Source organism: Myotis yumanensis, unplaced genomic scaffold (assembly GCF_028538775.1).
Source record: "Myotis yumanensis isolate MYYU_CA2020_CCGP unplaced genomic scaffold, mMyoYum1.0.hap1 SCAF_15, whole genome shotgun sequence".
NCBI lineage: Eukaryota > Metazoa > Chordata > Mammalia > Chiroptera > Vespertilionidae > Myotis > Myotis yumanensis.
In genome coordinates this window covers 36,546,658-36,573,119 of record NW_027223766.1, presented here as the reverse complement: position 1 = coordinate 36,573,119, position 26,462 = coordinate 36,546,658, and the positions used below count along the sequence as shown (strand labels likewise).

The 26,462-nt window shown below is 39.3% G+C and overlaps 1 protein-coding gene and 1 long non-coding RNA gene across 4 annotated transcripts in view; one reads left to right on the top strand and one right to left on the bottom strand.

Annotated features, from left to right (window-relative positions):
• LOC138993116 (uncharacterized) overlaps positions 1-26,462 on the top strand; it is a 148,729-nt gene that overhangs the window by 43,933 nt on the left and 78,334 nt on the right. The window lies entirely within an intron of this gene.
• On the bottom strand, positions 14,060-19,995 carry TMEM74 (transmembrane protein 74). Of its 3 annotated transcripts, XM_070391940.1 has the most exons (3): positions 19,917-19,995; positions 18,941-19,033; positions 14,060-17,885 (listed from the first exon to the last, which is right to left on the bottom strand). In XM_070391940.1, exon 3 carries the CDS (start codon positions 17,501-17,503, stop codon positions 16,583-16,585), a length of 921 nt encoding a protein of 306 aa, XP_070248041.1. In that variant the 5' UTR covers positions 17,504-17,885; positions 18,941-19,033; positions 19,917-19,995; the 3' UTR covers positions 14,060-16,582. The 3 variants fall into 3 exon arrangements, with proteins under 3 accessions (XP_070248041.1, XP_070248040.1, XP_070248042.1); XM_070391939.1 differs by lacking the exon at positions 18,941-19,033 and having other exon boundaries at positions 19,917-19,992; XM_070391941.1 differs by lacking the exon at positions 18,941-19,033 and having other exon boundaries at positions 14,060-17,656; positions 19,917-19,991.

The following is a 26,462-nucleotide window of genomic DNA, read 5'->3' as shown; positions in this document are numbered from 1 at the left end:
CTCAGAATTCATTCCAGTGAATTTCAGTCACTGTTTGAAAATGATTCGCCAGTGTTCCCTTTCTCTTGCTATTAACACCAAACAAGAAGGTACATAGAATGGGCATCATTTTCAACAGGGCTTGAGAAAGGAACTAGCTGAGCTTCACAAAGGGAAGTGGAGACTATAATATTCCTCATCTCTCTAATTAAAATGTCAGAGCTTCAAAGAATACATTATATACTCTGACATGATGGCTTTAGCCTCCATTATACTGGAGTTGCTCCAATATAAAGGAAAATATCCCAAATTATTTTGTGCATTTTCCTAAGGAAGAATAGCTGATACTCATGAATAGGTTAAAAACCTTTCAGAGCAAATTTAGTAACATGCAAGTTCAGGGCTTAATAATGTTAGCTCATTTTCTCTAGTTTCTTAATCTTTTCCTCCTCATGAGAGAGCATTTAGGATTTTGAATTCAGCCCTGCGGGTAGAACCTAACTTGATGACATTTTCAATGATCTTAACATCAGCATTTATCTTCCCACCATAGTCCACCTTCAGGTCTCAGCCCCAGTGTTACTGTCTCATATACACTTTCTTCCCAGGACATACTCTCATCTATCCCTGTCTGGTTTTGTTTTTCTTACCTTTATATTCTCTTTCCTGTAAAGTTTCTAGAATATAGTAGTCAGTTAGTAAAAATTTATTGAATGAATGCAAGAATCCATATGAATAAATGTCCTTCCAATTATTTTCTTTTCTTTTGCCCTACCACAACTATCTTTCAGATATTCTCTCATCTTCACCTACTTCATATATCTCATGGAATGAAAGTACCCCATGCATCTGGCTGAATCCTAATTATCCCCTGCTTCTTCTCCCATTGATAAGTTTAAGAAACAACCCTTTCCCCCATCGTAACACTCCTGTATGCTCTACCTCAAATTGGCCCAGATAAAAAAAGACATTATTAGTCAGCCACAATGAACATAAACCCCAACTGGTTAAAGGCAAAGAGCTGTATTGTAGATAATTCTGAATGTTAATTTCTAAATCGCTAAAATTCCTCTCCTGAGATTCAGCTATTTAAATAGAAATGTAAGCATGAGATGGTCCGCATAGTATTAGAATGTTTTAAATAAACTCCCATATTCACTATTTTTGGCGATTTTATAAATAATATAAAGATAACAATAGACCATTGACATTTGAATTTGTTATCTGTGGTTTAGATTACTTGGGGATAACCATAAAGGTCATTCTTAACTTAGATCAGAATGCCTACCCTTATGGTGTTTGGAGGAATAAATAAGTATATACCAACACCTAGCACTCAAAGCAGATGTTCAAGGCCCTTATCAAGTAAAAGGTCTAGTTCTTTGACCAATATCTTTATTTCAAATAGTGAAGTATATATCTGAATTCTTGAATATTAATTCTTGAATTGAGAAGTTATAATAATCTTCAGAGTTATCTCACAGGCAAGTCTCCTGACAATTTATAGTCTCAGAATTAAACAATAATTCTTTCACCTAGTAACATTATTTTTCTGATTAATTAAATATGCTTTCACGCACACAGTTTAACATGACAGTATTTAGGAAAAGAAAATAGAGGAGTTATTGGAAAGATGCCATATACTTTTTTTTTCTATTCGGAGGAGGGGTTGCTTAGAGTTAAAGATGAAGAAAATTCCTTACCCTTCTGTATGTATGAAAAACTTAGTTTAAGACAAAAGGTCATGTGGCTGATACAATAGGGAGAGAGAAGAGATGAAGGTCGTGTCTCTTCATCCAGCTCATCTCACTCTACTTGATTTCTGCTTCCATTTTTCAGCTCCAACAGATGGTGTCTGACCTTTACAGATATTCTGCACTCTCCTAGTCTCCTGAAGGATTAGCCTCAGTTTTGCCGGAGATAAACTCACTTCCTCATATTCTCCAACTGCAGAAAATTTGTTAAGAACTCAGTCAAGCTGAGTTATTAGTATTCGGCCACCTGCTGTATCACATTTCTAGGGTTCTGATGTGTCTAAGTTTTTCAACCTCTTCTTCTTCAGTTTTCATCCTATCAAGTCAATATGGTCATCATTTCCAAGTCCACAACCTCAACATATTCTTACTAATGTTGGCCTTGACACTCAGCTCCGGGTTTGAACTGGAGATCAGAACTTAACCACTCCTTAGTACAGAGGCTCAGGTCTGACAAATCTGCCTTATCTGGGGTACTCCTTTCCCCAGCCACCAGTGATTCTGCAAATCTAAGTCAGTCTTTCCGAGGGCCTTCATTATCCAAGGCTTTAAGAGGTAGTTGTGAGTTTGGTAACTCCATACACAGCACAATCTAGCTAAGGTCTTAGCAGTTGGGATTCTTTCTTTATTAGAGTCTAGGGCATGAAATAGAAAAATCTAGGAGAGGGAACAGAGGTGATAAAAGGGAAAGAATGGGCCTGCTTTTAGAAAGTAGATTTTTCCATCCAGTAATATGGGATCCTTTCTTAGTTTTCTAGTAGAAAAACGTTTGAGAAACATATAAATGGGCCAGTCAGAATAATTTCACATTGACATTCGACTGTAACCCGATATGGTATATAGAAGAACACATTTCTTAGAAAAGTGGTCCATCTTGGGTTAAGACCCACCTGGAAAGGTCCTATTAATACAGGTATTGAATGCCTGCAAGAAGCTGTGCTTCAGTTTGGGAGCCTGCTGATTATCACTAAGATCCATCTCAGACGGGATTTGAATACCACAATCAGCAATGGTTCTGCTATTGCTTTACAATGAATCACCACGTAGATTGCAGCAGAGGGGTAATACCAAGGGGCCTGCCCCTCTGTGCCCCATCCTTAACTTCCCTGTGGCTCCACTAATATGAGGCTGTTACATATGGCTGACTTGTTTGAGAGATTTGAAGACATTGAGAGAGAACATACAGAATGACAAGGAACAGGGAACAACTTAGTATTATTAAAGACAACATCACTGATCTTCAAATTGCTTCAGCCATCTTTATGACCAGGAATTTGTCTATAAGTACGCTTTTCCTTCTGCAGCTACCACTTTCCTTGGCACCCCCTCCTCTGCTCTTGTCTCCCCCTATCCTTCTCTCTTGGGCTGTGCCTGACCCTCAAGTTCCTCGTTATTTATCATATAGAGTCATTTTACTTTCCACCCACTCTCTCCAGGAGGAGGAAGTTCAACCTATGAGTAAAAAGCTACCAAGTGGCCCAAGGTTATAAAATGAAAATTCCTTTTTAAAACCAATATGGTTTACCATTGTGGGAAAATAAATTAGTAATTTTTTACTAAGCTGTTTTCCTACTGCAACTGGATAGAAGTCAACACCAATAAACCAACTTCTCAGAAAAAGTACAGGCCTCTTGGCAAATTACAATATTTTTTGATTGTTAAACAGATAGTATTTCTTTTTCCTCTGATGTATAGTCTGACACAAAACCTAAACTCATAAAAGCCCCAAAAGGGGAAGGACAACTGATAAAGTACAGTTCAGCACAAACAATGCCATCTAACTACCGAATAAATTATTCATGGCAGCTATTTATATGGTGTAATTCCTATTCTTACCTGGCAAAATGCTGACGAGCTCTTCTTTCTACTACATTTCCTCAGTCGACGAATTTAGTCAGGTTTGAGAAAAAAGGTAGAGAACAGTGGACTCTCTCTCTTCTTGGAAATTATTTAAATTATGCTTGTTATTCTAAGTTCTAGATAAAATGTTAAATTGTCATATTTACAGGAAGGAAGAGTCCTATCTATGTGTCTCCTCTAAAGGACAGGAATATAAATGTAATTAGGGGACAAACTGGGTCATCCAACCTGGCTTTATTACTTCATGAATCACTGAATCATAGGCCTGGCAGGGACCTTGAGATCCACCTTCCTATGCTCAGGAAGCAGACATTAGCTATACCAGACAACCACTGATCCCATTTTTAAGGCCCCACTGAGAAGTTCCCTCATTTTGCTTTCTGACTCATTCCAGTGCAATGATGCCAGATGTCAGAACAGTCTTTCTGATGGAAAACTGAATTCCTCATGTTGATTTCTTGTCTTCTTATATTAGCCCAGGCAAATCAAGATAATTAATTGGTAATTTATTTTCTCCAATCAAAATATATTTCATTTTTATTTTGGATTTCCAAAGTTTTTTACAGTCACGGTACAGTTATGTTCATGGGCTCAAATCCTGCTTCCATAACTTACTAGCTGTGTGACCTTGGGGAAATTGTTAAACCTCTCTGTGTCTCAGTTTCATCATCAATAACATGGAGGTAACAATAGAACCTACCTCATAGGGTTCTTATAAGGATTAAATTAAATGAGTAGTATCTGTAAAACCCCTTGAATCAATGTCGGTATATAGTGTTACAGAAATGTTTGTTACAAAATTAAAAGCACATTTAGAAAATACAAAAGAAAATTTTGAAAATACAACAAAGAAACTGACTACCTTGCTTTAGAGATAACTGTTTACATTTTAATGTTGCCTTCTTGTCTTGTATATACATAAATCACTTCTATAGCACACAATTGGGATGATGCTATATTTGAGAAAAGGTTCTGTGTCATCAATTTCTTCCCTTAATGTTATTTTATGAGCATCTCTCCATATCCTTAAAAATCTTTGAGCATTTCTTCATATCCTTAAAAATCCATTTTATGAGCCATTTTAGCAATCCCCTATTGTTGACTATGAGATTATTTTCAGTATTTCACTTTTTTAGCTAATACAGCAATAAATATCTTTGTAAATAAACTTTCATCCATCTCCTTGAATATTCCTATTGTAAATTTTCCTGAAGTGGGGTACTGGGATACAGTATGTTTTGAAAACACCAGGTGCATACTATTAAATTGTGTTCCAGAAAGAAATGTATTAATTGATGCACCTATGAGGTAATATATAAGATAGCATCTTTCAATACAACATTAAAAATTGCTTTTAAAAAAGGAAAACAAATCCTGATTTGATGATAAAAATTATATCAGTTTAATTTGAAATTTTGATTCCTAGTGAGAGTGAATGTTTCTGCATAGCAACTATTAAAAAATAGTGAATTTTTATTGAGTTATGCTTTAGCCTTTGGCTGTGCAAGTGGAATTCATTGTTCTTTCATGATTTCCCTTGGGTTGTGGATTCTAATTTTAATCTACTTCACGGCTCTCCTCCAGAAGGTTTTTTTCTACCTTTGGTCTGGTTCTTATCCTGTAAAGCAGAATAAGAGGCTACGTTAGTACTGGGGCCAGACTACTTATATTTGCATAATGGGAAACTTCACCATGTTTCTATTTACGCAAGTCATGAACAATCATCAAGTTCTGGTATGAGTTAGTACTGATCCTCGGTATTATGGAGGTAAGAGAGGGTCCTTGCCCTCCTCGAGTTTAAAGTCTAATTGGAAAGAAAAGTCTCATGCATGAAACAATTAGTGATCAATATAAGGCGACCTACACTGGGTGAATTGTGAATACAAATACTAAGAGCTATGGTTATTTAAAGAAGGGAGAGATCGATGATGATATGCGTAATCATCAATGAGGTTGGCCTTGGCAGAGGAAAGGGCGGGTCTTTCAGATGAAAATGGCAGCAAATGGCAGGCTTTTACAGACACAAAGAGCGTGGATTTTTGTGTCAGACCTGGGTGTGAAACCTCAGCTCCACCATTTGTTAGTTTTAACCTAAGCAACTGTATTAACCATTCAAATGCTGGGTTTGAATTCCAGTTCTGCCACCTAGGACAGTGATGGCGAACCTTTTGAGCTTGGCGTGTCAGCATTTTGAAAAATCCTAACTTAACTCTGGTGCTGTGTCGCATATAGAAATTTTTTGATATTTGCAACCATAGTAAAACAAAGACATATTTTTGATATTTATTTTATATATTTAAATGCCATTTAACAAAGAAAAATCAACCAAAAAAATGAGTTCGCGTGTCACCTCTGACACACGTGTCATAGGTTTGCCATTACTGACCTAGGAGCTATGTGACAGCTAATAATTTGAGCAAACTAATAATGTCTATGGTAAATCTAACTTTGCTTACCAATAACATTAGGATGATCAGAGTATTTACCTCGCAGGATTGTTGTGGGGATTAAATGAGGAAATGTGAAAGTGGGGACTGGCACATGATAAGCACTCAATCGTTTAGTTTTTATCATTAGCCTCCTTAGGCATCAATTTAGTAAATCACTTCTTAACATGAGGTACTAATGATTCTCCACCATAAGTGATCGTTACAGGTGATTTAATTGAGAATTGGAAGATTTGTCATTGCAAAGGCAAGAAAGACACTGGAATTGGAGGTTTTCCCCACAAATAATAATGCGCGTTTTATATTTTGAAGTGTAGTGCTTCACTCTTCCCTGAATGTCAATGTATTGTTCATTATAGCCCACATCCACAGAGCCCCTTTTATTTGGACTTGAGAGCCTGATGTTTTTCTGTAAGGCCCAAAGTCAGCTCTGATTTTTAAAATCTTTTTTGTTTTTTTTTATTTTTCCAGTTACAGTTAACATACAACATTATAATAGTTTTATCTGTACAACTTAGTGGTTAGACATTTTATAACTTACTAAGTGATCATCCTGATAAATCTTGTACCCATCTGACACCATACATAGTCATTAGAATATTATTGACTACCACTATATTCCCTATGATGTACTTTACATCTCCATAACTATTCTATAACTATCAATTTGCACTTCTAAATTTCTTCACATTTTCACCCGTCACCCTAATAACTCTCCCACCTGGCAGCCATCAAAATGTTCTCTACACCTATGAGTCTGTTTCTGTTCTGCTTGTTCATTTATTTTGCTTTTTTAGATTCAATTATTGATAGATAAGTATTTATTGCCATTTTCTTGTTCACATTTTTTATCTTGTTTTTTCTTCTTCCTTTAACATTTCATGTGATACTTGTTTGGTAGTGATGAACTCCTTTAGTTTTTTCTTGTCTCAGAAGTTCTTTATCTGTCATTTGATTCTAAATGATAGCTTTTCTGGGTAGAGTAATCTGGGTTGTAAGTCCTTGCTTTTTATTTTTATTTTATTATTTTTTAAATATGTTTATTCATTTCAGAGAGGAAGGGAGAGGGAGAGAGATAGATAGAAACATCAATGATGGGAGAGAATCATTGATCGTATGGCTCCTGCATGCCCTCTACTGGGGATTGAGCCCGAAACCCAGGCATGTACCCTTGACCAGAATTGAACCTGGGACCCTTCAGTCTGCAGGCCATTTCTCTATCTACTGAGCCAAACTGGTTAGGACAGTCCTTGCTTTTTATCACTTTGAATATTCATTGTCAATCCCTTCTGGCCTACAAAGTTTCTATTGAGAAGTTAGTTGACAGTCTTATGGGAGCTCCTTTGTAAGTAACTACCTGCTTTTCCCTTGCTGATTTTTAAGTTTCTCTTTTTGTTATTACCCTTTTGCATTTAATTATGATGTGGGCCTTTTTGGGTTCATCTTGTTTGGGACTCTCTGTGTTTCTGGACTTGTATATCTATTTCCTTCCCCAGGTTAGGGAAGATTTTTTAAAGATAAAACTCAATACTCTCACTAATACATTCTATATAATAGATATAATTAACATTTCTAAAAGTGGTAAGATTAATTAAGTAGTAATTAAGTAAAGGAGTTAATTAAAATACCAAATAAATACAGAAATGCCATATTAGTAGCACTAAAGAAGATGAAGGGATATAGAAAATTCAAAACATTGAGTGATGAGGTTTTAAAATATACACATCGCTATTTTGGCATTCCTTCTTTCATAATATGAAGCTAGCTTCCTCTCCTTGAGAGTGAGCTGGACTTAGCAACTATTTAGAATATAGTAGAAGTCATAGTGTTTCATTTCTGAAACTTGGCTATAAAAATTTTTGCAGCATTCTCCTTACTATCTAGGCTCACTCTCTTTATGGGAAAACAAAGCCATGTTTTGAGGAAGCTCAAGACCCTGTTGAGAGGTCCATGTGGTAAGGGATCAAGGCCTCCAGCCAACAGACAGCACAAACTTGCCAGCTATGTGAATGAGCCATCTAGAAATAGAATCCTCCTGTCCCAGTCAAATCTTAAGATGCTGTAGGCCTAGGCAGAATCTTGACTGCAACCTTATGAGAGACCCTGAGCCAAAAGCACACAGAAATTTTATATATATATCTATATCTATACCTATAGATATAGATATATATATATAGATATATATAGATATATATATAGATATAGATATATATAGATAGATATAGATATATCACTGAATATTATATACCTTGAGATTTTATCATGTGATACTTAGCCTAACTCACTTGTGAAAAAACAACCCATATACTCTGTAAATAAGAAGAAAACTTTGATAAGCATAAATGAAGAAAGTAATTATAAAAAGCAAATATCAAACAGGAAACTGACTACAAGCATGTCATACATTTTGGTGGAGACTGGTTAGCTGTTCATCAAACCCATTTCTTCCTTTTCCTGGATATACAGTACAAGATATTAGCACATCATATCTCACAATTAGGCAAAAGACAACTTCCAGATTGATTTTCTGTTTCATGGAGGGAAATAGGATTTTCTTTCTTGGACATATCTATGATGGTGGGATTAAGAGACCTCCAAATGAATAGTTTCCACATAGATGATGAGGAGGAGTATGAGGAGGAGATGGAGGAGGAAGATGAAAGAGGGGTATTGTAGGAGGACAAAGGAAGAGGAGGAGAAGGAGGAAGTAGGGGCTGAAGGAGATTATTTATGATCCTGAAAATGGCCCAATTCAGTTATTTGTCAATCAGTAGTACTTAACATGAACATAGCTCCCAAAGTACTTCTCTAAACCCGGGTTCTGCTGTTACAAAGCAACCCACTGAAGATAATGGACCTAATGATAGACTTCAGACAGGACTCTCTCTCTCATCCTTTGTTTTATTTTTCTTGTTTCATCAGAGTCCTGAAAAGCAAACAGTACTAGTATTATCCCTGTTTTCCAGATGGGGAAACTATGGCTCAGATGAGTTGACAAGAGTAGAGGAGCAGGCATTCAAACTTCAAGTCATTTGTTTCCTGGTTCTGGGTTCTGAAGCCCTTATTACATAAGGGGGTGGGAAGATTAAATAAGACACCATACATGAGAAAGAATGCCTGACATAATGGAACCACTCAAATAGGACTTTCCATCTTTGAGTTCCTTACTGGAGACTACATAAATCCTATGAGAATTATTGAGCACATAGGAAGAATAACTACATTTCCTTTTCTGCTCCAAGGCAAATTGTCAGCAGAAGTTTATCTGAATCTCAGTGGGAGCAGCGAGTAGGATGGTTGTGAGTTTTGATAGGTTTAATTTGGTTTTATATTTTGAGAAATGGCTATATTATCCAAAAGCAAAATATTGGAATGATTTCTTTATAGAGTTTATTTCTTAAATCTCTTGACCATTTCTTTATTTTATAAAATGATAAATATGAAATAAAATCCTTAGCATAAATTGATGTATTTTGTAAGAAGAGTAATATTCCTTCTAACCTGGAATGCATGAGCTTTTAGTGAAGCAGTCCTAGGTGTCAATCCTTTCTCCACTGTTATTAGTTGTTTAACTCTGGCTAGTCATTTAATATTTCTGAGCTTTAGAGTTTCACTTATGAAATGCAGATAATAATACTTGTTTTGCAGGAATGTTGTGAGAATAACAAAGTATAAATTGAATAATATATAATAAGGGTTTAAGAAAGTACTTCCTCGGATCTGTGAGCTAAGAGCATTGGTATTGGTTTCTTTTAATCTCCTAATTCTTATAAAATAATACAATAAAAGCATATAGTTATCTTAAAGAAAATCATGATCATTTCCCTACTTAAGTATTTTAATTTTTTTTAATTGATTTCAGAGAAAGGGAGAAGGAAAGAGAGAGAAACATCAATGATGACAGAGAATCATTGATTAGCTGCCTCCTATACACCCCTCTTGTGCTCTGACTAGGAATTGAACCATGAACTCCTGGGTCATAGGTCGAAGCTCAACCACTGAGCCACTGTGGCAGGTCTCCCTATTTAAGTATTTTAAATGAAGTACTACTAAATTGTGCTTTTTCTGGAGAGGTTTTGGAATAATTTTTGCCCTCTGTATAAAAATATTAAAATAATTAAGTGGTCATGAAACAATATAAGAATTTTTATGTTCATAGATCCATAGTGTGCTTTAACAACACAAAGATCTTAGAAAGTATGGCGGTCATTAGTGTCATCTGCCAAACGGTCCTAACCCTCCCATTTCAGGACCTATGGTGGGACTGAGTTTCCTGGCTTGAGTGGGACTGTGTAACTAGACTTGAGTAACAAGTTGTGCGGTGCAGTGCCTGTTCCAGACCTTTCAGACTCTATTTTCCCCTCTAGATTGACAACCAGCAACATTTGAAAAGGTACCGGCATCAGAATAGGTCACTGAGAGCTTTCCTGCTGACCTTTAAGGGTCATGCAGCAGAAGACTGGAAATGTAGCTCATTCTGAATGATCAGAGGTAGTTTAAAAAAAAGTCTAGAAAAAACATAAATATATATTTTAAAACTAGATTTTATTTCTTTATAGAAGATAAGAATATTGATCCAATTTTTGTCTTATTTTTTTTTAAATATATTTTTTAAATGTATTTTTATTGATTTCAGAGAGGAAGGGTGAGGGAGAAAGATATACACACTGAGGATCGATCCTGGAATCCAGGCATGTGTCCTGACTGGGAATCAAACCATGACCTCCTGGTTCGTAGGTTGATGCTCAACCACTGAGCCACACCTGCTGGGCCAATTTTTGTTTTAAACAAATGGAGCAATATTTGGGGCCTCACTTCAAATTATCCCCTTAGAATTCTCAACCTTGACAGCACTTATACACAATAAAGATGCAATTCTACTTAATAATATAGATGATGTATCCTTCAAAGGAAAATGGAGATCAAAGTTAGATTAAGAGAAGTTTAAGAGCAGGGGCATAGCTAAATCAATATTGGTTTCTCACCTGAAAGCTTTCTAGATTTTTAGTTGTGTTTTTTTAAATATCTATTTATGTATTTTTCAACATCATGCAATTCTCAGCCTGAGTTCAATACTGAGTAATTTAGAGAAACACAAATAGTTTTAACTATTTCATATAAAGTAAAAATAAAATAAGGCATAGTTTACATTGTTCAATGATAGGTAGCAGGAAGAATCTTATACTTGAATCAGGGATATTACTTTTATTTTTTTCTGGAAACAATTTAAAAAGACAAAATCAGCATCACAGATTCAGATTTAAATAAAAGTTAACAAACACAATACAACATTTTTATAGGTTTATTTTTAAATATGACACACTTGGTATTAGCCTATAAGGCATCAAATGCCCATAACCTTAATAACTGCCCTTTTACAATATTAAATAACACATAATCAACATTAAGTTATTATTTTTTGTTTGGCAAAGAAAGTACAATTAAACGCACAATGAAAACCACAAAGTAATAACTCTCAGTATACTATCTAACAACCTGTCTTAGCTTTCTTGTCTGATGTGTTCGGAGCCTGGCTAGGAAGTGTGAAGGTGGCAGTGAGGAAATAAGACTGGCTATTCCAGAGACACGGGGAGTTATTAAAACTTGGATCAAAGGAAAAAACTGTCTGCTTCCCATAGTTCCCTGAAATAAAATAATAATTCATGGTAAAATAATTTCTAAATACGCCACACTCTATGAGTCCGAAATTGAGAGGTTAAAAAAATTAGACAGTTGTTTGTGGGTTGCTGAACTACCAAAACAGATCTATATTATTTCGGCATCTCATTCTGAGGTTCATTCCAAATTCTTCATTCATGACCCATGAAAGATTTGTCCTAAAAGCTGACATTAAGGCATGCCAAGTCTCCTATAAGAAAATCATTCTAACATCTTTGGATATTATGTTCTCTAGTTATAAAACATTCTCCTGACATACATAGTCTTGAATGTACCTAACCTTGCACACTAACAAACATAAACCACAGGAGCACTCTCAAGTGTTGGCCACGGATTTTTAAAAAATCAATTTTACGTACTTAAATAACCTCTTACTTTTTACAGTGTCAGTGCGGGAGTCAGGCAAATTATTTTCCAAAGCTTATGCCCATACAAGTTGAAGGAGAGAATATTATAGAGTTCTATGAGCCATAAAATGATATAGCTAAAAATCGGCTGAAGGACAATGTGTTAATTCTCATGAATCCTTTCATACTGGGAAAGCCATTCTAATTCTTCTCATTATAGTCACTCTTTATGTCCAGTTCTTGGAAAAGTAAAATCCCATTACAGAGAACTGTGAAGACCTTATTCCTTTGTCACAGTGGAATCTAGTTGGTAGTATTAAATCTTGCTGACTAGGTGAACCGTTGGTGAAGGCTGTGAATCTCCTTTGTCAGACCACATTTTTGTCATCGTAGTAACTGCCACAAAGGAATCTGACCTTCAGACTGAAAAACCTTCTCCTAAAACATCTGGGAACATTTTTTTATTTAGCTTTAGGTGATTCATCTAGGTAAGGTTTTGCATGTGCCTGTCACATGTAAAAGATGGTGGTTGAAATGTTCAAGTCCTCTTGCCTAAAATTTTTGCCTGTCACAGGGAAATAACAAAATGTACAGTCACTTGGGTTCAGACCCTTAATTCCTGATATTCAATGGGTATAATTCTCACTCACTCATTTATTCTTATGCCTGGAGGCAAAGGTAAGGCACACATAAATTTGGAAGGGCAGTCTCTTTGTCTGAATTTGCACCTTGAAGGACTTGTTTTGGCACTGGTCCACCTCAGTCCCTAAAACAAGTAAGTCTGAGAGGGATGAACTCAGGTATTTTAAGCAGAGAGCAGGGCATGTGATACTGATTGATATCAAGGCAGTACCTTGTTAGTACAGGATCAAGGGGCATAGTAGTCGTGGGTAAGAGCACCCACAGTCACCAAGCACTTCATGGTTCCAAGCAGTCCCGCACCCCTCTAACTTATAAGTCAGCTGGGGCATGGGGAGCCTAGAGAAAAGACATTCTTTTTATGAGGGATCAGTACATGGTGTAGTACACGGTCTGCTTCAGATGCTCCAAATGGCTGGAAAGGACATACAACATCGCAAAGAAAGCACTTCAGCTCTGCCACAGACAGTTTGAGGTCCCCTAAAAAGGAACAGTTTATGAAAGTCATGAAGAGAATTAAACTGTCCATTAGCAGCATGGAGAAATGGAGAAAGACAGCTTTCTTTCTGGTACTCAACCCTTTGGGCTTCATTATTGAGCAATGAGCTGCCTTCCCTTAAGATTAGAAAGGTGACTCTGAACTCAGCTTTCTGAAACCTGACACATAAATTAAAGGCCTAAACTACGGACCTCTGAAAAAAGTTTTGTTTTCCAGGTCCGGCAATGAACTCTCATAGATAACAACCAGCACCATGTTGAAGAGAGAGGTGTAAGGTAATAAAGCTCCACAAAGGACTCAAAATCAACACCACAGCTATGGTCCACTCAGTGTCTATATCAGTTATCACCTGATCTTGACAAAGTACTTCTAAGTAAATATTTAGAACCCCCCAAAGCCCTCTTCATCAGATTGGAAACATGTCTAAACTTCAGGGGTTTTAGTTGCCTGTGCCACCATCACTTTAAATTCAAGTAATCTTCCTTGGGTCCTTTTGGTGTAATGGTCTGTCCTCCTATGATTTAGAACCTTAAAAATGTGCCTTATAAATGAACATACTTAAATAATGTTGAAATAAGCATTTACTTACTACATTTCAATTTTAAAATTAAAAATATATATATTCTGACCTGTTAAGTTTTTCCACTTCTGAATATTTTCTTGTCCTAATCTCTCTCTCTCTCTCTCTCCACCTCCCCCCCCCCCCCCCCACATATCTCTTTTAGGTCACATCAGAACTATATATCATTTGGTAGCACTGCAAGATTTATGAAATGCTTCCAAATGAAAAGCTAAAAAGCTTTAGTGTTTTTCTCCTTTATTGTCAGTTTTACAGAATTGAAAAAACTTCCTAAACACTCGATTCTTAAATTTGTTCTAAAATAATCTGAAAATCAGGCCACACAATTAATTCAATTTAGTCTGTGATTTGGCTAAATGAATCCTGCTCATCAATAAATAAAAACAAAACTCAGCTGATCCCACTTAGCTTCTATGAATAAACATGTATTTTCAAAATGTATTTAAAACAAAAACAAATAGCTCAGACCTACTCGCTCAGCCGAGCAGATCATTCCCTGATTGCCTTGACATCGTTCAAGGAGGGCCCTCAAGCAGGCGAAAACCTGACAACTTATAAACCTTTAGAACATGCAACTTACACCACTGGTAAGCTGGCCTCAACACAAACCACAAAATGACATGAGATTCACAGTAAAACAAAACGTTTGTTCAAAAAGCACAAAGAACCAGCAGTAGAAAACAGAAATCATGTACAGCTTGTCCCAATTCTTCCTGAATCAATAATAGGCTATTCTATAGGGTAACTGATCTCTCTCTAACTTCCTCCAATGTTCATATATTTCTTGGGGTTTTTTTGCCTAATAGTTTTTTCACATACCCATCCTCTCTATTTTTTTACTGTCCTCTGACCTTCCCTTTTGTGTTTCCCCTTAACCCTTAGTCACACACTGCATACTTATCAAATCCATTTGACACCCAAGAGCTCATTCATATAGAAATCCTGACTCACACACTCTGCCAGCCAAAGTCACCCACGTATTCCACAGTCCTCAACAACAAAAGACTGCAGGCATTAGGAGGCTTTACAATGTGCAAAGAAATCACTTCCTTACTTCCCCATGCCTGCCCTCCCACCCCAACCCCCAGCTCCAGTCCTCTTTCAGAATGACCCCACTGAAAATGGTAACACAGTACTGGAAGCCACAACAAATCCTCCAGCGTGAGGTTGGAACCACCTCAAAGAATAATTATAAAATTCAAGGTCTTTCTAAGGCTGCACTTCCTGAACTACTACCATAGGGAAGATGATGTGTTAGCGTGTATACTGGGTGTTTTGCCACATTGCCCATCATGCCTCTCATAGGAGCTTCCTGAGCTCAGTCACTGAGGGCTTGGATATAAGAGCTCAGAGTGATGCCTAGACCATTGTGATGAGGGGTGCAGTTCCCATTGACTTCTCTCCATTTTAATTTCTTTGTCTATGGGCTTAAGGGCTGCTGCCATCCTGGGGCAATGTCTCATTGCATGGCCTAGAGCCAGTGATATATGCTTATAGGCACAGTCCCCAAGTCCAGCTACAATTGTATTGGAAGTTTTCTCCAAACAACAAAACATCACCTGGGAGTGTGCCTGAGCCAATCATGACTCAAACCTGCCTAGATGTTTGCATGTCTGGAAATATTTTTAAAATGTCTTACGAACTGCCTCTCTGATGTGAGAGCCAGGAAGGACTTCAAGAGCATGGGTAACCAGTATCATAGCTAAACCACAGACAAAAAATGAAATTTATATCAGCCTGTAATTTTATTTCATCTAGAGAATGGGCATGAGATACTGGCTAATATCTGGCATTACCATTATGGGTTAAATTCAGATTGGTCTCATAATGATTTATATAATTTCCTTTTACTAGAAAATGTATTCTAATGACTTAATTACCACTTCTGAGTACAGGGGTAATTTTAAATATATGCAATTTATAGTTTAAAAAAATAACCAACAATCCTCACTTTTTGAAACATTCAAACTCAAAACCCTATATTTTAGTGTGTAGCCAAATTATAGAAAAAAAAATATCAAAAAAATGAATAGAAACTTTAAGAATCTTATATAATAAAAGGGTAATATGCTGTGTCTCAACCAGTCGCTGTAACACCCACTGACCACCAGGGGGTAGACGCTCCAACTGGTACGTTAGGTTGCTGCTGGGGTCTGGCTGATTGGGACTGGGTGAGAGGTCCCGACATGCCAGGGAGCCCTCCTGCAGTCCCTCCCCGGCCAACCCCTATTAGCCCCAATCAGGACTGGGTGAGATGGCCCCAATTGGCCCAGATCACTGGCCAGGTTGAGGGACCCCACCCGTGCACGAATTCGTGCACCAGGCCTCTAGTTAACTATAAACCATATTATATGATTAGTGCTTAAGCTCTTTTTGACAAAATTGATGTCTACAATTGATCTCTGTATGGGAACTCCTAGTATCCAAAGAATAATATCCTATATCTTATCAAAGAAATCATTTGTACACTGGGCCATTAGAAATATTTTGCTGGAGAAGTAGAAGTTGATGGCCATCACAGATTAATCTATCTCAGCTCTTTAGAAGGACAGGTGTAGCTGAGTGTGGTTTCTTAATGCAACTTACATGGCTTTTCTTCTAAATAAAAAATATGTGGAGAACAAAAACACTCACAGGCTGTTGGTTTGGGAAATCAATTTTTCTTGCCAGGCAAACAAACTGCACTGTTAATTTTAAGAAATGGGGTTTGTTTGTGTGTGTGTGTGTGTGTGTGTGTGTGTGTGTGTGTGTTTTCATATAAAAAATGCCAAGGCAGACTCTCAAGTTCACAACCAGAGTTAACTCTGTACAGCCAGAGCATCTTCCTCTACCAAGGACAGCTCCAGGGCATTGTCGTGACTGCTGGTTTTCATCCTGAAGCTGAAGGAACCATAGAGTTTTGCAGATTCTTTGGAAGCAGCAAACCTGTTGCGACGGTACAGCTCCCCCTTCCACATAGACATCATCAGCAAACAGGACAGAACGACCCCCCCAAGAGTAAGCAGGCAGAGCCCGGCAATCACACAGCGGTCCAGATGCGCCCCCAGCCTGGCACTCTCCTTCTCCAGGCGCTCCATCTCCCGGGCTGCCACGCTGTTGGGATCCACAGTCACTTCCCGTGGGACGATGTAAGAGATGATCACCAGCAAGATACCAGTGACCAAGAACAAGACAGCGCTGATGAAACCATAGTCTACGGACTTCCCTGAAGACGTGGCTTCTGAACTCGTGTCCTCTTCATCGTCGGATATCAAGGAGATGGCAGCTTCGTGGGACCACTCGTTGGGATTTCCCCAGCCAAGGTCTCCCTGGTGATTACTCCCTTTGGCTGAAGGGGAGCTCTGGTTCCTCTGCTCCAAGTTCACATTCTCGTCCACGTAGGTGAAAGAAGTTTCTAGTTCCTGGCTGCAGCAATTGCAGACTTTCCGTTCTGCTATTTGGTGATTCCCTGAGCTGAGAGGTCCTGGTGGGAAGGAGTTTGGCTGGATCACGCTGTCTTGCAGAGAGGGGGAGGGGGAAGGGGAAGCTGGAGAAGGACCAAGTTTAGAGCCTTCCACCTCGGCTGCTCTTAGCGGGGACGTGCAGTGTCTCTGGCAGCAGAAAGCAGCTTTGGTGGCTGCTGCATCTGCCTGGTCAGCTGGAGGCCCTCCTGAACCCCAGTCCGCAGCATCACACCAGGCTGCCTGGCCGCTCTTCCTAGCAAGATGGTGGGGCTCCATTGGAACTACTCGGACATCCCCCAGCAGCTCCCAGAAATTCTGCCAATAGCAGCACAGAGAAGAACCAACTAAGGCTGCACCACCAGGAGTGCTGCTTCGGAGGCCCCCATCTCCTTGGCAGCCACAGTGTTGACACTTCAAGCCCAGGTCGTCCTGAAAGGGGTGAGGGAAAGCAGAGGATGTCTAGTAGCTAGAAAGTGTGAAAAGGGCAAACCCTCTGATTTATCACAGGGATTAACACTAGGAATCTCAGGTCAGGGAAGAAAAGGAGCAGGGAGGAAGTAGCAGTGTCTCTGAAGAAGGCATTGCCGTCACCAGGCCAAATTTATCCAAGGATTCACACATCTCTGTGACAGGATCCCTCAATGAGAAGGCAAGCTTCCTGTGCAGAGACACAAATGAGAAAGGCAGGGACCTTTTTTAGCAGAACTGCTGATTTTCTGGAGAACCCGGGAAGCACAGAATTCTCAACATTTCAGTTAAATTATAAGTATTTACCCTCTCTCTAATTCAGAGCAGATTCTAATACAGATTAGCTTTAGCACATCACCACGGGTGAACGCATATGTCACTATCAGTTGGGCTCTGTTGGAGCTGGGGCTCAGCATTTTGACTGTGTGGGTGAGAGACGGCAGCTTAATCAGCCACCTCTCCTAACCTTGCACTGCATGCGTCCAATGACCCTGGTCACACAGCCCTGTATTTACAAGACCCCAAGCTTGTTCACTGTGCTTCCCTTCTTAACCCATCCTCTTGCTGCTACACGAGGGCAGCATGTTATGGACCTGGAAGTATGTAGACAACATGCCTCATGGTGTGATCCCTGGAAATACTATACGCCAACCCACTCCTACACACACACACACACACACACACACACACACACACACACACAAACACACACACACCTCTGCCTGCTCCAGGTACAGGTCGACTACTGCTGCTCACTAACTCTGCATGGGTCTGAGTTCCTCTCCCTCTGCAGGTTTTGCTAACACAAGTGCACAGGATCTTGACCAGAAGTTTTACAAACCCAATCTAGAAGCAAGCTGACAACAAAAGACGAATTATAAACCCACAGAGTCAGGGTTTGGTTGAGGCAAATAGGTGAGAAGCAATTTCCAAGGGTACCTCTGGAACTTTGTATCCATGACACTCCTTCACCCCCAGCGCAGCAAGGGACCTTCCTGGGACAGAACTATTAAGTTAAACAGAAAACCATTTGCCCATCTTTCTCTGCCTCTGACATTTTCCTGAGGAATAAAAATTCACTTTCTAAAGTACAGAGGTTTCAAAGAAAATAAAGCCCCCAAGTCCAGGGTAGTAATTGATTTAACCCAAGGCTTGGGGGTTTATTATGATTCAAAATCCACAGCTCCAAGAGCTGGTAACCCACACAGAAGCACAGGTAAGGCTAAGGTCAATCTGACAACTCACCTAAAATATGGGAGAGGGAATCCACACGTTTTCTGCTATACATTAGCTTTTTTTAAAACCCACTTTCCTTCTATTTTTGGAGTTTCTCTGCAGCTAAAACAAAACAAACAAAAATACACCAAGTGCAGGAAAATCACAACTGAACCAGAGCTTTCCCTGAGCGAGTGGACAGATCCCTACTGCAGTATCCCTCAGTGAACGAAGGGATGTAAGGAGTTTGATTACTGAAAGGAGAAATCATCTCGCAGGTCGCTCAGACATTAGGCGCCCCGATGAATCTTTGGCACAATGAACTCATCGCACTGGACTACTTGGGATAAAATCGGCAAAGTCCCTTAGGGGGCTTCCAATTTATAATAACAAAGAGGGAGAGAAATCTGCACTTGATTCCCTGGTCCTACGTCTGTCTATCTTTTCTTCAAAGAGAGACTCCTCTGGTTCCAAGGGCGATATACTAGCCTTAGAGTGGATTTCCTTTGCAGCTCCTTGATCCGGGGTTTCCATCCTCGACGGAGAAGAAATAATCCCAGGAGACCTGCTAAAGGCTCTTTCCAGCCCTCCTTTCCCTTTCTTCTCTCCGGTTGAAGAGCGCAATTGATAAAACTGCACCTCAAAGCAAGGAGACAGCAATCTCCCTCGTCTGTCGCCATCCATTCAAGCATGAATATCTGCGCTGGAACTAACTGACAGGGGCGAGGCTGGTCTGGGGAGGGCGACCTCGGCATGCGTCCTGGGAGCGCTGTGCCGGGACCGCGCGCGCTGCAAGCACTAGGCAGCGAGGAATCAATCAATTCATTCCGGGTGAACTCCGCACCCTCGGGAAGCACCCGGGCTTGGGCTGCGTTCGTTCGCCGAGTACCCTGAGGCTGGGCAGGCACCTCGGGCAGAAAGTGGGGACGCGCTCCCCTGCTCCGCCAGGCTCCCGGGGTCCCTCCCTCGCTCCAGTGCCTCCTCTCCTCTGCTCTCCGCCACTCACCTGCTTGGGCCACCCAGTGCGGCTGCAGAACCGCGCTAGTCCCGCGGGTTCCTCGGGAAAGTCCGCAATCACCGCCGTGGCACTTGTAGCCACCGCACGCCGCGGAGCTCCTCGCGGTGGGCTGCGCCCGTGGTGCCAGAGGGGCGGGGCGGGGCGGGGCGGGGCGCTCCCTCTAGCGGAGCATCCCGGGAGATGTAGTCCGGGGGCGGGGGTGGGGCTGCCTGCCTCCCTCAGGTCTGTTCTCTCTCCCACCTCCTGGCTTCTGCCCTTCCCTTTACCACCACACTCCTGCCTCCTAAACTCAAGGCGGGGTCCCCCAGCCTCAGGTGTAGCCACAGGATTATGGGGGAAGGAGTGTACATTTAGTTCCTACCAAAATATATGCATATTTTGTCTGATTTAATAGAAAACATCTAATTGGACTTTATTAATCCTTTTCCAGATGAGGAAAGAGGCTTAGAGGAATTATATGCCTCATCCAAGGTTTCAAAGACAATAAGTGGTTGCTAATAAATTGTATCCAGGAACCTGTTTCTAAAGTCATTACCTTGCCCACAAAATCAGGAAAAATGTGGCTATTCAGGATAAGAGATTGTCCTGTTCACCTTCGCATCCCCTGTGCAGAGTGTCTGGTATCTATTAAATCATGAACAGTAATGGTACAAAGTAACAAAGGACATAAATAGCACATTGCCAGACTCTCCTCATCACTTTAGAGACAGGTACTCGGCTTTTTGAAAGTTGGCCTAATGCCAACTCGACTTGTAATCCAGAGAGGATTTTGACTTTTATGAAAAAAAGTGAAAAGCCAGAATAGTGGTCCGCATTTGTTTGCAGCAAGCTGTTATAGAGGCAGTACGCACTGGTGAGTGAAACAACATGGTACACATACTATTTCTACTCTACGTAGGCTGTGTATTTATCACATCATTCCTTTTACTATGTTAGTGTTATTTTAGGTTTTATTTGGTTTGATTTAGTAGGTTATTTCTGAGATCTGGGAATGCCCAAAAATGTTCCCCATGTACATTAATGGTAATTACTTTACTTCAGGCCATTTCAGCTTACAAAAGGTTTCATAGGAACATTCTACTTTTGGATAAGAGGGGTGGGGAACCTGCACATTAACTCATTTAATGCTCACAATTAATTTTTAAAGTCCTGTGAAGATCTGTTTTACAGAAGAGAAAACTGAGTAGCCCAAAGTCATACAGCTAGTGCTCAGCAGAGGTGGGGCTTGAATCACAACAGCTCCTAAGTCTTAGGCAAACTGAATGAATAGAGAGAGGACCAGAAGGCAAGAAGACAAAGGGTTAGAAACAAAGGAAATCTGGAGGTTGAAGCTACTGAGTTGTGACTCCCACATTAGGACAAAGGAATTCCTTGGGGTCATTAATTAACCTCTTTCTAACCAGAGTGGACTGCAGCAGCCAAAGGAAATGTGTGGTTTGTGGATCATCTCCAAGTTTTCACCATCTCCTTTGGGGTGATTCTAGGGTTATTGATTGCTTTCATCCAAGGGGAGCAACAGGGGTTATACTATTTATAGCATTTTGCTATTTGTGAGTGGCTCAGAAATTCTGTGATTGCTTGTTTTCAAGTGATACATCAGTCTCCTATAGTGATGATTTTGTTGGTTTTCTTTTATATTAATAGAACCCATAGTCTCATAGTTCCAGGGACTTCCCAATCCATCCCCTTAAAAGTCTTTTCCCCCCTGTGGCTCTCTTTTAGCAAGTTGGGCCCATGTGCTTTGTAAATATGACATGTGTATTATGGTTTCTTTTTCTTTGCTCATTACCCTGTTCTGCAGTGAGAATATCCTTCCTCCATTTCCCTGTTCTCTCCACTATTCAAGGACGATCTCACCCAGCCACATTTACAGAGATTCAGTCTGTTCTTAGGACTGTATATTTAAAAGGGAACACAAAGACACCATCGGGTATCTAGAAGAGAGCGGGTAAAAAGTTGAAGAAAATCTGAACTCACATTGGACAAGGAGATGCTGAAGGAACGTGGGATATTTAGCCAGAGGAGGAGACCTAGAGGGAAGGAAAAACTAGCTTTAAATAATTTGAAGTTTGTAAAATAGACAGGAATTGTATATCATGATTAAAGAGGGTAAAAGCAGCCAGCCAGCCGGAGTGGCTCAGGGGTTGAGCATCGAGCCATGAACAGGAGGTCATGGTTGGATTCCCAGTGAGTGGGTTGGATCCTCAGTTGGGGCAGCTGATCGGTGATTCTCTTTTATCATTGTTGTTTCTCTTTTCCCCCTCTTGCGTCCTCTTTCTGAAAAGAAAAAAAAAAGAGGGTAAAAGCAGAAAACATAACAATAATAGAATTTTATTAGTCCTAATTGTTATCATCTTTCTTATACCAACTCTATAAGGTATCCAGTATTACTGTACCCATTTTATAGTGTAAAAATTGAGGTTTAAAATGCTGTCATCTCTTTCCCAAAGTATGAGAACTAATAACTAACAGAGCCAAGATTCTAACTTTGGTCTGTCTGATTGCAGAACCTGGATCTCTTCACTACCACGCTATACAGAACAATGCTTCACAATCCATTAACTTAATAAGTGATAACAGTTAATGCACTGGAATAAACACAGGAGGTTTCTCCTGGTCACAGTTCTGACACTGTGGCTATGTCAGGGCTGGCAGTACAGCTTGGAGGGCAAATGAATAAATAAGCCAGCAAATCTGTGATACACTGTGGTCCCTAAGAATGACCAACACAGGGAAGGTCTGGATAGCACTGTCAGATTGAATAAGGAGGCTAATTTGGGGCTGAATATAATGAAGAAGCTCTTATACTTCTTACATTTCATGTTCTTATCATTCAAGATTTGGATAGCACTATCAGATTTAATAAGAAAGCTAATTTGGGGCTGAGCATAAGGAAGAAGTGCAAGTTGTCTCTCTAAGAACTTGAAATAAGATGTCTTATGAAAGTGAATTCTCTATTACTGGAGAGAGAAAAATAAATAAAGAAGAGCCATTTATTAGTGATGTCGTAGGAGGGAGTCATCTTGGTTTAGGGGAACTTGGTAGTTTCCCTGCTGTTACATCTCTTTCATGAGCCCTTGTCCTCCAAGCCAGCCCCCAAAGATTCTGCCTCTGATGGACTTTGCTAGGACTCGTCTGCACTGATATTTTTAATATTTATCAGCCACCACCTTGTGACTTTACTTGTATGTCCAGGTGATACCATTGTAATGAGCTAGTTATTAATAATAGGAAAGGAGCAAAGGGGGAAGCCATACATTATAGGCACATCATTTGGGCAGCTTCACCAGGAAGCTGCAACTTTACACTCCCCAGGGAACCTCCAGTCCATTCCTTGCAGAACACCGGGGAAGAGACTGGACAAAGGGGAAGCTGGGTGCATGCTCAGTGAGTGGGGGTGACATAGGGAAGATGCCTGTCAGTCAAACCTGGAAACAGATCATTAGCCAGAGGGGGCAGAGTCACTAAAAACCTGTGAAACTTTGGGGCTACATAATCTCCGACAAAGGAATTCTTACTCCCTTGGCTCTTGCAGCTTTTGACTCTTGGCTTGTGGCTCTCTTGCCCATGTTTCCTCCATAGCTGTGGGCCCTTAGGAACCCACAGGCAGTGGGCTGATAAACTGCAGCAGGGAACTAAGCTGGCCTGGTACTGGATTGGACTGTGTCCCAACATGGAACGGAAATTCTGGGCAACAACTCTAATCCTATGTCTGCGGAAAGCAAAATGGGACTTCTTCCTTGGTGAGATGAAGGGAAGTGGAACCTTGGAAACTCAGGGGTTTAATTCCACAGAAATAAAATTTCCTGCAATAACTCATCCTCTCTTGTGAATCTCAGAAAATTCCTTTCCTCATGATATTGTGAGAAACCCACATCTCCCAGAAACAGGTGGGGATAAGGAGCGCTCCCCACCTGGAACAGAGGTGGCTACTGCATATTATTTAATTTCTCACTTAGGAGCCTAAATGTCTAAGGGAAATTGTAAGCTCCTTAATGTCAGTATCCATGTATGAAATGTGTTATTACCTCCTGCAGAAAGTGCAATGTTTCTATTGAATAGAATGAGGAAAATGACAAGACTGAACTGAGATTAGAGATTATTACCAATGTTATTCTTTCTCATTTCTATATATAGTACACTTGACTGTCTACATATTTTTGAGCATTAAAAAATATCAACTCTGCCAAAATACTACAAAATAGCCTTCAAAGTCTTGCAGAAAAAGAATAAGTGTGGCCTGACTGAACTCCTGAAAGGAAAAGCTCTGCAAAAATACCACTTTGCTCTCTCTCTCTCCTATAAATCCTTGTCTAAAACTTTCCTCAAAATCTGACCCAAGAACTTTTTCAAAAGCCTTTCTTGCTCAACATCCTCAACATCAGATTACTCTTCCAATTGGCATTCTAGTGGCATAATACACTTTTTTATACTGTCATTTTATATCTATAGAAGTATGCCATGTATATTTTTACTGCTTTTGATGTGGTCTCTCTTCCCAGATAAAATTTAAGCTGCTTGAGAACCAATATATTCTCCCTGTAAATTTAAGGCTACACATGGGCATGAAACAGTAAAAAACATGGGCAACAGTGGTTCCTTATTCTATGCTTACAAAATGATTGACACTAGTAAAATTATATTAAAGTCTAATGATTTTGAGCTTCCATAACTTTTAATGTATCTCATATTTTTCTGTTATACTCTGTGAGAGCTGAGAAAATAATCATGATCACATTAAGTTAATCAATGGAAAAATAGATTCTGAGAAGTAAATTTATCATGTGAATCAAAGGTAGTGGAGGGACTTTTAACTGCCTTTTATAATGATGAATGAGGATGCTTTCCAGTTTTCTCTCTTCAGTATAATCATGACTGATTATAAATAAATATTCTTAGTGAATTTGGAGTTATCAGGGAGGTTGGGAAATAATTCTTAGAATTGTCTGGATAGAGGCCCAGTCATATAATGGGAATAGTACAAAGAATATGACTTACTTTGTGTCCCAAGCTGGCTCTTCTAAATGATGGTAGAAAAGAAAAATAACCAAAATTTAGAATAATGAAGATTGCATTTACTATCAAAATTTTAGGAACGAAAAATCATATTAAATTTGAAAGGTTTCTTTAAATAATAATACTTACAGTGGCCAGGCAAACATGTTATTTAAATATAGTGGCTGGATACAGACAATAGGAGTGAGGGAAGACTGTAGCCAAATTGAGAGCAAGTGCTTTTTCTAACTGCTTTATCTGCACTTTGTCTTGAGTTAATTCAGATATCAATAAAAGTCAGATATCCCAATTTTATTCAAAAATTTAAAATATTTTAATTTTAAAATATTTTAGATTTGTATGGGTCAAAGATAATGGAACTAACTATTTGTTTCCAGGTATAGCAGACTAGGTGATTTGTACCAAATACATATTTCTTATTATGAATCAAAACATCTCAGATGGGAAGAAGTAGAAAGGATGGCTAAACATTTTTCTGTGTAAAATGGATTTTCAGGTTCCCTAAATTATTAAGATGTATATTTCAAGATAAAGTGATTTTTTTTGTTTGCATTTAATTATTTTTTTGGTTTTTATTTGATTTTAGTTTTTTCTTTTTATAATTTAGAAAGTTAAAATTTTGCATAAACAATATATTTTGTAAAATCAGCAGTGGGATCTGAGGGGGCATCCTGTGGTCAAACATATTACTATCTTTTACAACAAAAAGTATGGATAGTTATACCAGTTTGGATAAAGAAAGAGTGTTAGTGGCCTTTCATAAGTTCAGAGTTGGTTTTGCTGCAAAATGAGTTTACTACAAATTAATAAACCTTTTAGTTTTAAGAGTTTATTGGGTTTCAGAATTATGACTAAGCAGACCTGGCCCTATATAACCCTTGCTTTTACCTCCTCACCAGACCCTCCTGGTTTTAAAGTGCTCAGTCATGTCTCTGAGGTAAATGCTGTTACCACTGGGATGGCCTGGACTGGATAGCTTGTCTCTGTTCCGTGGTGGTCTCCTATCCTCCAGCTGACTAGACCAAAGGTGTTCACAGGGAGCAGCAGGGCTCCAAGAGAGTGGGAGAAGCACAAAGCTCAGAGCTGGCCACAGTTATTTGTAAGGCATTATTTTGTTAAATTAAATCACCAGCGTAGTTGAGGTTCAAGGGATAGTAGAATTGACTCTACCTCTTGATGTGAAGACCTACCAAGTCACATTGCTATGCCTGTAGAGCAATGGTTCTCAACCTGTGGGTCGCGACCCCTTTGGGGGTCAAACAACCCTTTTCACAGGGGTCGCCTAAGACCATCGGAAAACACATATATAATTACATGTTGTTTTTGTGATTAATCACTATGCTTTAATTATGTTCAATTTGTAACAATGAAAATAATCCTGCATATCAGATATTTACATTACGATTCATAACAGTAGCAAAATTACAGTTATGAAGTAGCAACGAAAATAATTTTATGGTTGGGGGTCACCACAACATGAGGAACTGTATTAAAGGGTCGCGGCATTAGGAAGGTTGA